General features: G+C 40.1%; 1 protein-coding gene across 1 annotated transcript; it reads left to right on the forward strand.

Moving 5' to 3' along the window:
- Positions 1–2,294: 2,294 nt before the first annotated feature.
- On the forward strand, positions 2,295–11,684 carry rad51 (RAD51 recombinase). Its single transcript, XM_083899213.1, has 10 exons — positions 2,295–2,348; positions 2,723–2,864; positions 3,088–3,225; positions 4,341–4,458; positions 5,482–5,573; positions 6,713–6,807; positions 6,918–7,031; positions 8,267–8,396; positions 9,850–9,971; positions 11,236–11,684. Exons 2-10 carry the CDS (start codon positions 2,781–2,783, stop codon positions 11,357–11,359), a joined length of 1,017 nt encoding a protein of 338 aa, XP_083755339.1. The 5' UTR covers positions 2,295–2,348; positions 2,723–2,780; the 3' UTR covers positions 11,360–11,684.
- Positions 11,685–12,341: the final 657 nt, after the last annotated feature.

Consider the following 12,341-nt stretch of genomic DNA (forward strand, 5'->3'; position numbering starts at 1 on the left):
TTAGCTTGTTTGCTAACATTATTGATGTTTGTATCGCTCAGGGTTTAACTGCAGGTTAAACTTCACGCAAATCAGACAATCGGACTGTTTTGTGTAAGAAAGTATTGTAAGATGCATTTATCAACACATCTAAATATCCAATTCTGCACTTTCCTTTACACTTAAAGGGATATTTCACCGCTGGGAAGTTGAATGTCTATTAAAATGGGTCATCTATGGAGTAGAAATGTGAAATAAAATTTGAAGAAAGTGCCTTAGCCGAGAAATTCAGAAAAATGTATTTTTCGCTCATGTACACAAACGACAACAACTCCCACAATGCTCCGCTCACTTCCGACTCCGAGGCCGTTTCTCAATACCCAAGTATGCCAGTATGTACTTGCTTACTTGGAAAGTACATACTTGAGAAGTACGACTGAAGAACATACTTGCCAAGTACGGGAGTACACGAGCACGATTCTCCATTTGGAACAGCAGTGTACTTCCTTGTTCTACTGTTTGAATGGCGGGTGGCGCGAAGCACTTAAGCCTCATTACCGCCACCTACAGTGTTGATGAAGGAACATATAAAATACTTTTAATAAATACATATATTGTTGTTATTTTCACATTTTAAATATTTTATACACTATAAAATGTGTCCATTATATGTAAATACATAAACAATGACAGTGCGACTTTAATATAAATCTAAAATTCAAAGTTACAATAAATGAAACATTAATATTATACAAAAGTTCACACTGTCAGGTCAAAACGTTTGCATTAAAAACAAAACAACATGTCAACAACAAATCTATGGATCACACCAAGTATGTAATGACGGAGCCGTCTGAGCCAGTGGATCATTTCATCAGGACAGGCCGAGGTAACGCTGCTCTGTACAGGTGTTGTGCCAATGTAAGTATCCCCGACAGAAAGTGTTTCCCCTGGCCACGGCCGCGGAGGCGGAGAAACAGTGGTGCGCTTGCTATAATAAAACTAACAACAATTGCATTGTTTAATGATTTATTTTATGTATACTTCACATAGTATCCTTACCTTAGGTATAATGAGCAGCTTTGTTCTATTCTAGCCAAAGATATGGGGGAAACGCATTATTTCAGACTGTTTACCTGTCTGCCATAATTTGTATCCCCCCATATCTTTGGCTAGAATAGAAGAACGCTGTTCTTAATACTAGAGGTTATAGAGTAGTATGTGAAGTTTACATAAAATAAATCATTAAACAATGCAATTGTTGTTAGTTGTAATTTATTTGGGTGAAAGCAAGCGCACCACTGTTTCTCCGCCTCCGCGGCCGTGGCCAGGGGAAACACTTTCTGTCGGGGATACCTACATTGGCACAACACCGGTGGTAACTTTTTAGCAAAGATGGCGGACACTGTTTACATTCTCGGAATTAAGTCTCGTCCATTCTGGAAAGTCTCGTCCCCCTGTGGGTGAGTCAAATAAGTGCAGAACTAGAGTTGTAGTTTTTTTTATTGTATTTTGGCAGCAAAACAATGATATGGGATGAGGGAGTTATGGGATAGAGTTGTAGTTTCAACACTGAAACTAAATGAAACGCGTCATTTTACGCGGTTTGTCACGTGTGTGGTCCTCTTGGAAAAGGGAGAACGGATTTTTTACAGCTCAGTGAAAAATTGCGGGAGGGAAGACAAAACTTTCTAAAATATATACTACCCCTATTCTAGCAACACAAAGCCACATGCAAATCAGGGAAGTATCCCTTTAATGAATAATTTGACAGGACTATCTTGTCATATGTTTGTTGTGTGTATCTGGTAAAGGTTGTGAAAGCTCTTGATCCTTGGTTAGTTAAATAGTTGGTTAAAAGACTTAATATGCTGCCCCTGCCTTTATGTGGTTGCTGGACACATCTTGTGTCCTGTTTAGCTATTTTACATCATACATTAGATTCATGTAAATAATATTTGTTGTAATATAAGTTGCCATCTAGTGGACACAAGGATGACTGTTAGTAAACTAACAACACATTGATACTGTCTTGCTTTATGCACTCAATTGAATGGGTCACCTTATCATTATCACCCCCCCACACACACACGCACACACGCACGCACGCACGCACACACACACGCACACACACACACACACACACACACACACACACACACACACACACACACACACACACACACCCCAACTAACCAACCAACACGCGTGTGTTTACGTCCAACGTGATTACGTGTGCATGACTTTACGTACTGCGTGTTGTGCGCGGGATCTTTGGTTATCAAACGTTAAGTGAGAGGTAGAACGGACGAGAAGGAGAATCAGTCACCGAAGATTGAAGCGGACACAGTAACTTCCTACATATAAAGGTGAGAGCTAAGTGTCTTCTGTTGAGCTGACACAACTCTGTGTGGCTCATGCGTTAGCTTCGCATGCTAACTAACTAATGCAGACAGCTGCTTAGACGGTGCTAATGCTAACAAGCTAACCCACCCCGTTTGTTTTAACTGTATGTTATGCCTATTGCAAACACTTAACCAAGTAACGTTTTGTTTTCTAGTAAGTCTGTTAACTTGCTAAGCAGTAGGAAGGTTACACTTTATAAAATTACGAGCGCTGTCATGTCACTCAAATATTTCGACAACAATCAGTTGTATTAACATTCAGTGTCATAACAGCCGTTCAACGTCGTTTCCTTTTATTGTATCACTCGTCTTCACATGGAGCAGTCACTGTGTTCCAGACTACCCGTGTCTCACGGAGTGTCCCCAGTCTGTGGACCAGGTCTTTATTCTTACACCATGGCAATGAGCAGCGAGGCCAGGGTGGAGGCAGAGGTGGAGGAGGAAGAAAGCTTCGGACCACAGCCTCTGTGTAGACTCGAGGTATAGTTTCAAACACACGGATCTCTGCTGGTCTGCAGAGTTTTCCCTCTGTGTTGGCACTGGCATTTATGTTTTCATTGATGTCAAGCATCCGAGACTTGGGCTGGTTGTTGAAGCACAGGTGTCACTCACTGCCCCTGTGCTTCAGAGATGTAATACTCTCCTATCTTCTCCTTAGTAATTAATATGTGGCTCTCTTATATTCCAATCTTTTCAATTGCAGCAATGTGGAATCAGTGCTAGTGACATCAAGAAGCTGGAGGATGCTGGTTTCCACACTATTGAGGCAGTGGCCTACGCACCGAAGAAGGAGCTGCTCAACATCAAGGGCATCAGTGAGGCTAAAGCTGACAAAATTCTAGTAAGTAAGCACAGATCAGTGTCATAATACAGCAGTGCATTTTCTTGTATTCTCTATGGCCTGATTCATACCCGGTATCCACATTTATCTTATGAAACTGCAATTAGACAGTGTTAAAGATGTCGTGCACAATATTTAAAGTGGTACTAGAGCGGAAGTTTCAATTAACGCTGTTTTTTAGTGTGTATCTGCGTCATTACCTTGTTTATGAAGCCATGAAGGTTCTAAACAAACAGTTCAGCCACTGCTGAGAACGCTGTATTTCATTGTAATCTCGGGCTCAGCGTGATCTCTGAAAATCCTGTTATAGTTACGTAAACATCGGTTCTCCGGAACAGCAGAACCTCCTGCTCCAGGCACTAGTCCGGGTACATCCGGTTGCGTACATTGAACTGCAGAAGAAGAATAACGTCCGTTGTGGAGGTGTTTCACGAGCGACAGTGTCTTCTGACTCTGGGTCAAAGTCATAAAAGGGACTGCGGCGGAGAGTCGTGAAGAAGCTATTTTTAAACATTGTTAAAACAATGTTTTGATAATGAGTAGCAGTGTATCCACCGTTCCAGAGGGGGGAGCTGTGCTTCTGAGAACGGGTGTGCTGATATATGTCACTTCCGGGTTGATAGATTTGAGTCTCAAGTCTCGCGGCTGGGAAACAGTCAGAAAAGACAGATTTCTATCGGCTCGTTTACAGCAACTAGGGGGTTTTGACCATAAAAACAAGTTAATGTATGCAAGTAGACCTCCATAACTAACATATATGTGCAACAGGACCACTCTATGTGACCTTTAAATATGTTACATTCAAACCATTGTCAAATGGTTCAAAGACAGTTATAATAATAATAACAATAACAATAATTATAATACATTTAATTTAAGGGTGCCTGTCAGAACACTCAAGGTCTTACACTACTAATGCACAAAGCGTTCCATCGTCTTTACATTACACTTAAATAAAATCCTGACTAGAACCCTGTCCGGTACTCCTTTTTCTTTTCTTTTTTTTTTACCAGTATCTGATTATTTCCAATGCCATGTAATATTTTGTAATTCCAGGCAGTTGCTCTTCAGGTGGGATTCTTATTCTTATTTTCTTTTTATTTCTGCCTTTTCAGACTGAAGCAGCCAAGCTGGTGCCTATGGGGTTCACCACAGCCACGGAGTTTCACCAGAGGAGAGCAGAAATCATCCAGATCTCAACAGGCTCCAAGGAGCTCGACAAGCTACTGCAAGGTCTGTTCTTGGGTTGGGCTGAATCCACATTTTAATGCCAGGGAACCTTCCAAATTTCCCATGGTATACAGCGTTACAATGACTATTGATAGAATTACACCAGGGCTCTAGACTGCAGCCAAAGCTTGAAATGGTGTGAGTTCATCTACTCGTGCATGTGCAACCAATTTCCCCCCCACACACACACAGAGATGGTGGGTGTTGTTCACCTCTCTGTCAGCATGCAGAATGGCCAGACAGCGATTTCTCGCAGTAATTCAAAAACTACATATGTACTGTAAACACAAGAAACGGGTGTTTCACTGACCGTCAGGAGAACGAGAAGAGAATGCTGGATTTGCAAGAGTGTCATTGATGTAGTTAATTGAAATAGGATATGGTGTTGGCAGAGGGGGGCTTTTATTCAAATAAATATATTTAAACGCTTAAATATCTAACAAATTTAAGCGTTGTGTTCAGTCATCTGGCAAAAATAATTTGTGTATTTTCTGCATATATTGCTGGCACTCATTAATATGTGTTAATATCAGCACTTGAAGTGGAGAAAAAATAGTACTCCCATTATCCATATGAGACATGTATCTCTGTCTGTGCTACAAAATCATGAAACGCTAAACTATGAGAATCTTCAGTAAATTAAATAAGGGAACATTATCGCAATTAGATATTTGCTGAACAATTCTAAATTGTTCAGCCCGAACATCTAGTAGTGCAGCCTGAGAAATTAGTATTCTGGACCATAATAATGAATTGGACAGATAACCTAAACAGAATACCAAAATAAATTGAATTCAATTTAAAAAAGGGGGAAAATAACAATAACTGCAACTATCAATAGTAACAGTGATTATAGAAATACACTGAAAAATACACATAAAACATTGAATTTGTACTGTACTAGTGTATGCTCACCGTCCTGATATTTTTCAACACCCTAAGAGTGAGATGTGTTTAAGTTGGAGCAACACAGTAATTAGACAGATGAAATTTGTGTGTGTTGGTTAAAATGTTGTTGCCCTGCAGGTGGGATTGAGACAGGCTCCATCACAGAGATGTTTGGAGAGTTTCGGACGGGGAAGACTCAGCTGTGCCACACGTTGGCCGTCACCTGTCAGGTACAGAGAGAGCTGTTACTCTGATGAGAGCCTCACTGCTGTCATTATGAGAGGGTGGAATATTTTTAAATACAAGAAATCATGATTGTGTTTACAAGTAGGAGTGTGGGACTGAGCAGTGTGTCTGTGCCATGTTAGTCCAACTTAAATTGAGCTAGTCTTAGTCAGACTACCATACCTGGGTAATGCAATTCATAGTCAGATTACTCCTGCACATACACTTAGTCGGACTAGGTGTTCTGCGCATGCACCAAAAAGGAGACGACAGTAAACGGCAGTGCTGTTGTAGGAAAAGTACCAACAATACGATTGCTTCACGATTAACATGACCAGCAGGTACAAAAACATACAGATGCACAGCACCATCTACTTTCTCAATAACCAAGTATGCAAGCACGACTGTACATACTCACCAAGTATGGGAGTACAGGAGTTGGTGCTGGGTGATTCATCAATTTTAAATCGAAATCGGATTTATTTGTTTTGATGTTAAAAAATGAGAATCAATTTTTTCCTTTTTACTGCGCTCCCTCCGCTCCATTGAAAATCAGATCTGGTATTTAAAAAAAACAAAAACGGGGATTTTATTTTTTGGCCGTATCACCTAGGCCTAATAGGAGTACTCGAGTACGATCTCTTCAATTGGAACAGCAGCGTACTTTACTACGTTTTACTGTTGCTTAAGCCTCGTCACCTACAATGTTTAACTTAATTTATTTTTATTAAAATATATAGTACCATGTGGAAAATGGATATATTACAGCAGTGTAGAGTTGTGTGTGTATATATATATATATATACACACACACGTATACATGTCCATATTATATTTAAATACATATCCCGTATAATGTCAGAACGACTCTAATATAAAGCTAAAATTCAACTTTAAAATAATTAAAACATTAATAATATACAAACTTTAAAACTGTCAGGTCGAAACGTTTGCATTAAAAATAAAATAATGCATGAACAACAAATCTATCTTCTCTGCTGCTGTGTTCTGCCCAAATGGATCCACATGGATACTCAGCCTCTGCAAGTTGTCCAATTGCCTGTTTTAGTCAGACTGTGGCAGTGCATGTAAACAACTGAGTGTGAGTGCACTCCTGAAACTGTTGCATTCTCTCTATCCACAGCTGCCCATTGATCAGGGAGGTGGAGAGGGTAAAGCCATGTACATTGACACAGAGGGAACCTTTCGGCCAGAGAGGCTTCTTGCTGTAGCAGAGAGGTGAGTCAGCAGCTCATCCAGTGTGTGACACTTCCAATGCAGCTGCTGTCTGGATCCAGTGACAGGTTCTAGGTTTTGGGAAAACACCTGATGTTTCTCTCTGTCCTCAGATACGGGCTTGTAGGCAGTGACGTTCTGGACAACGTGGCTTATGCCCGAGCCTTTAACACAGACCATCAGACCCAGCTTCTGTATCAAGCGTCTGCCATGATGGCTGAGTCCAGGTCAGTCAGGATCTTGACTTGTAATTTAAACAACACTCTGTATTCACTTTTCACTTTAAAAAATAAAGGGTTAATTCAGTTTTCAAGTGGTTTTAAAAGGCAAAAACACTCCCTCTCTGTTAAAACATGGTGTCAGAAACAGATTTTAGTCGCTTCACAAAAGACTATTCACCTGCTTAAGTCTGTTAGTCAGCCTTTGAAAAATAAAGTTTCTTTGAAACCACTCACTTCCTTTGCCAAAGTCCACAGAGAAAATCAGCAACTTACACAACAGCAACAGTTGCTTCACAACAGCAATATAATAATAATTATAGTTATTATTTGTCTTCAGCGTTTGAAATCCTTAGTTCAGATTCACCCCAGTGACACAAACTGACCACACGAAGGCATCAGTAGCACTCAGCACTGACTATGTCAGTACCTCATACAACCGTTCTTTAAAATGTGTTTCCAATCCAGACTAGCTCAGATATTTACTAATGTGACTACAGCAGCTTCAATTAGGGATGTCATGATTATATATTGTCTTGGTACGATCATTGTCAGAGAATTAATCACGACATTACAATCATCGCGATTATTATGCGTTAATTGGCTTCACATCACTATGTGTGTAAAATCACATGAACGAACGCGGGTTCAAAAACCTGAGCCCTCTGGCAACGCAGCCGTGCCAGCAGAGTGAGTTTTCTCTAGTTTTTTTGTCCCTCATTCTTATTATAGCTGCATTGATGATCACTAATGGACATTACAGCCATGTTTTTGAGGCTAAAATTGCTGCTGTAAAAAAAAAGGCAGACAATTCGACAAAAATTTGACACGTGGACCTCAACAATCGACTCTCAAAATGTTGTCATTCCTATCCCTACTGTGCCTTTACCTTAACTCGTACAGAGCCGGGTGGTTATCCCGCAGGGAACGGCTCTATTCTGCAACTCACATTGAACAAAAAGAAAGCAACACAAGTGGTACTTTTGCTTTTGCTTTTGCTCCGTGCGAGCTGCGCTGAACTACATATATGGTAATCTTTTGTGACCGTATTGAGGAAACATTGCGATTAATATACCTTAGCGTTTAATACTGCGATTAATCGTTAAATCAAGTAATCGTGACATCCCTAGCCTCAATCCATTGTAGCCTCAGTTGATGGAGTTATTATTTGTGGTGACATTTCAGCAGTGTGAGTGTGAAGTGTGTCTCACTCTTGTCTCACTCTTTCCCTCCCTGTATGTCAGGTACGCTCTGCTGATAGTGGACAGTGCCACTGCTCTGTACAGAACAGACTACTCAGGGAGAGGAGAGCTGTCGGCCAGACAGGGACACCTGGGACGTTTCCTCCGTATGCTACTCAGACTAGCAGACGAGGTTGGCAACTGGTCTTTTCCTCCAAATCATTATAACTATTTGCTTAAAGCTTGTCTGATGACTGATTCTTCTGTCATACACTTAAAGCTGTAGTGTGTAAATTTTCCGTGTGCCAAAATGCAGATTGAGCATTGCTACTTTACACATACAGCGCTTTTCCATTATAGAGTTTGAGCATTACTCGGCTCTATCTTGTATCAGGCACATCATTTTCCATAACTATAGTACCTCCTCAAGGCTGCATGGAAATGCCTTGCTGTTTTTTCACACGCGCCACAAACGCACACACTACTGATGAGCAAAGCAGTGGTTTGGAAAGGGAACTGGGCTTGAAACGCGAAGGTCGCTGGTATAAGTCCTTTGAGGGAGGCGGAGGTGTTCATGTTCAAATCTTTACTAAGTGATGTGAGACATGCAAGAAAGGCAAGTATACAGGTTATCCTCGGGGTCTTAAAAAGTCTTAAATACAATAATTTGAATTTAAGGCCTTAAAATGTCTAAAATTCTCCTAAAATATCATAAAAGGTCAATTTTGAAAGGTCTTAAAAATCTATTAACATGACTTTTATTTGAAACGTGCATAAACTTCAGTCTCGCTTTGAAATGTTTCGATTTTTGAGGATGCGATAACATAACTACACCACGGAACTAAAGTAGGCCACCTGTGCTGCCCGGTGAGAATTTATCGAGCACCACGAGGGGAGCTAGTGTGCTCTGCGCACGCCGTGGTGTGTTACAGCTTAGCTTAGCAGAGGAGAAAACTTAATGAAAACCAAAGTTCAACAATTTGTGGCTCCAATTTTCCTTCATGTCTTTTGTACTTTTTTGTTTTGAAATGGGTCTTAAATTGTGTTCATTATGGTCTTAAAAAGTCTTAAATTTGACTTGTTGAAACCTGCAGAGACCCTGCAAACAATAAAATGCACTATTTTTGAATGATAAAATGTTTTTATTTGCTTGATAAAAAGTGTTGTGAAAAGCTGCTGCTCTAAACTGCAGACGGGTTCCACCTCCACTGAATCACGTGATGTAAAGGCTTCATATATTGAGAGAGAAGGCAGCGACAAGGCTGTGCTTGAGAAACTCTGTGTGGAAAATAGGATTGTTTATTTGTGATGCAGCTCGTGAAATAAATGCAGAAGAATTGCTGTCATTTAGAAATGAGATCATGTGTAGTTGTGACATTATACAGTATAGTCGCAGTTTTCTAACCATTTATCGTGCAGCTCTTGTCTGGACATTTATTTCTTCCAACAAGCATAGAACATCAAACCATTGTCAAATAAGTTCACACAATGCTGATATAAGGGCTGTTTACATGCAAAGCAACTAAAACCAGGGAGTTGCTGAAAAGACTTGATTAACACATCCAACTAAACAAATGAAAGCTCAGCAGCTGCAGATCATCTGCTCTTCCCTCAGCCAGTCATTTCTCTCTGCTCTGTCACTACAGTTTGGTGTTGCTGTGGTGATAAGCAATCAGGTGGTTGCACAAGTGGATGGAGCAGCCATGTTCTCAGCTGATCCAAAGAAACCAATAGGAGGCAACATTCTGGCCCACGCCTCCACCACACGGTGAGTCAAACTGACGTATTAGCATTTCCCTCAGTGATAAAGACCACTTTATTATCAATCAATAAGGTACACGTCATTGATCAAATATGTATTTACTATATATTTCCTTGTTAGTATCACAGTATATTGTTATAAATGCTCTTGTCAGCTCTGTATCAAAATATATGTATTGTATAGAGATGTTTGATTTTGATATATATGTATATGTATGTATATACACGTATGTGTGTATATATATGTATATACAGGCTGTAGAGATACATGCTTCCTACAAAACAAATGTTGATGCCCCACTGATGCACAAATAAACACTGTACAAAATAAGAAAAATCCTCCTTTAAAGTGCAACAAATGAGCTTATGAGTGAGTGAGTGAATGAAGCACAGCCTTTTTCAGCACAGTCTTGATGCCATTGACCAAATTCAGCATGCTAACGCTTACCTGGCTAAAGCTTGAAGAGCAGATATCTGTTGTGAAGCTAATGGTTACAGCATCAGAAAAGAGCTTCTCGACGTGTCTGTAAACACAGTGCTTGTTGCTTCTTTTCAGTACTTTGCTGCACAAATGCTGGCATGTACCTCCGAGTGGTTCTTCTTCAGGTGTGTGATTTAAATTGGAGGAATTGAATGAAGACGTTCCTCCTCAAATAACCAACGTGTTGCAGTCACTCAGACTGGCACTGAATGAGCAAGCTTGTTAGCCACGGCTGCTGTCATGGTCGCCTCACGGTGCCGTTTGACGAGGTCATCAACCGTGTACCGGTAAACATCACAGGACCACATATACTAAGCGTTTGCTCGCACACTTTGGCAAAATCCAGGCTTTTATTACTTTATCCCCTTTTCATTATCGGCAGAAAAAACGAACAGACATTACTTTATTAGGCTAATATCAGGCCGATATTATTGGACATCCTTAGTATTGTATCATCAGATTCCTGTCAGCACACAACCCTAGTTACCAGATGAGTGACCCTCAGGGTAAGATAGAGTGATTGGGAAGAGTTTTTACATTTTCTTAATAAGCATTGGACAATTATTATTTTATTGACCTTGATTTCTAATGAGCCAATTTTATGTATATGGCCCAGATTTATAAATCATAGTTTGCTCAATCTGTACATGTAGCAACATCCTTCGACTTAAGAGAAAATCCCATGAATATAGTTTTAACTGGAAAAATAGAAAAAACCTCAGGAGGAGCCACAGAGGAAGAATCAACAGGAAAACTGCTGTTTTTTTTAAAAGTGTTGTTGTTGTTGCAGTCTGTACCTGAGGAAAGGCCGAGGAGAGACGAGGATCTGTAAAATCTACGACTCGCCCTGTCTGCCCGAGGCTGAAGCCATGTTTGCCATTAATGCTGACGGAGTGGGCGACGCCAAGGACTGAGCAGGTGGATGAGCGTTGTCTGGGACTCTAACCTTTCATTAAAACTCAGTGACTAAAGGCTGAGGGGATTTTGAGTTTGCTTGACTGGGACAGGTGATGAGCATCCATGCTGCACATCAGTGACACAGCTGGAACACTGGAGAGAAAGGTGTTTTTCTGCAAACATCTCATAAGGATGAGAATCTTAAATGCTTTTGAGGCACTTCAGCAGTTGTTCCTAATTAATTACTTGACAGCAGACAAAGTCTAAATGTATAATTTCATGCTTCTTTTTAGTGTTGTGTCAGAATTGTGAGACATCGTCATAATGAGGTTATTTTCTTTGTTGTCAGTGCAGTGGTTATTTAGAATTGTACATGTTTATTTTCTTTCCTTCATTTAGTCTGTGTTGAAAAGGCAGTTCCAACTTAATTTTACAATGAACATATTTTCACAACTGTCATTTCTGTTGGTCTTTACTTGAACCTTCTGTGTGGAGTCTTTGGTTTCCAAATGAAATGTATTTTATTATTGATGTTACCTGTGGGCATCACCAGAATGGAAAGTGTTTTAAACCGACTGAGCTGCATCCACACAAACACATATGCAAATCAAAAAGACAATTTAAAATTGTTTATTTAAACTTTCATCTCAAAACAAAAGTCAGATCAGCCAATGAAATTTCACAGAATCAAAAATACAATGTGAAGTGATGATGCTGACAGAACATGGAAAATAAAAACCTCACAACTGAGCAGAAGACACCATGCACTGGACCACTAAACCTAGGGTTCAAAGTGCATGTGGATCAAGGCAGTCGTTTCTTACTTCACTGGAAAATCAGGTCCACAAACGACAACACGACAAAGACAAACTGAAATGGACCTCGTTTAGATTAAAGTGCACAAAACACAGATCACTTAAATGGGTGCATTACATGTGTTGTAGTGATTCCAAAAATCCCTTGTTAGCTGTAGTCAATTTCCAGATGCTTTCCACTGAA

This window comes from Microchirus variegatus, assembly GCF_963457635.1.
Source record: "Microchirus variegatus genome assembly, chromosome: 12".
NCBI classification, from domain to species: domain Eukaryota; kingdom Metazoa; phylum Chordata; class Actinopteri; order Pleuronectiformes; family Soleidae; genus Microchirus; species Microchirus variegatus.

Excerpts from the sequence above, each read along its gene's own strand:
- rad51 (XM_083899213.1), top strand. The coding sequence starts at position 2,781 with ATGGCAATGAGCAGCGAGGCCAGGGTGGAGGCAGAGGTGGAGGAGGAA. Across the intron at positions 3,226-4,340 it reads CTAAAGCTGACAAAATTCTA|ACTGAAGCAGCCAAGCTGGT; the intron begins GTAAGTAAGCAC and ends CTGCCTTTTCAG. Across the intron at positions 7,032-8,266 it reads GCCATGATGGCTGAGTCCAG|GTACGCTCTGCTGATAGTGG; the intron begins GTCAGTCAGGAT and ends CCTGTATGTCAG.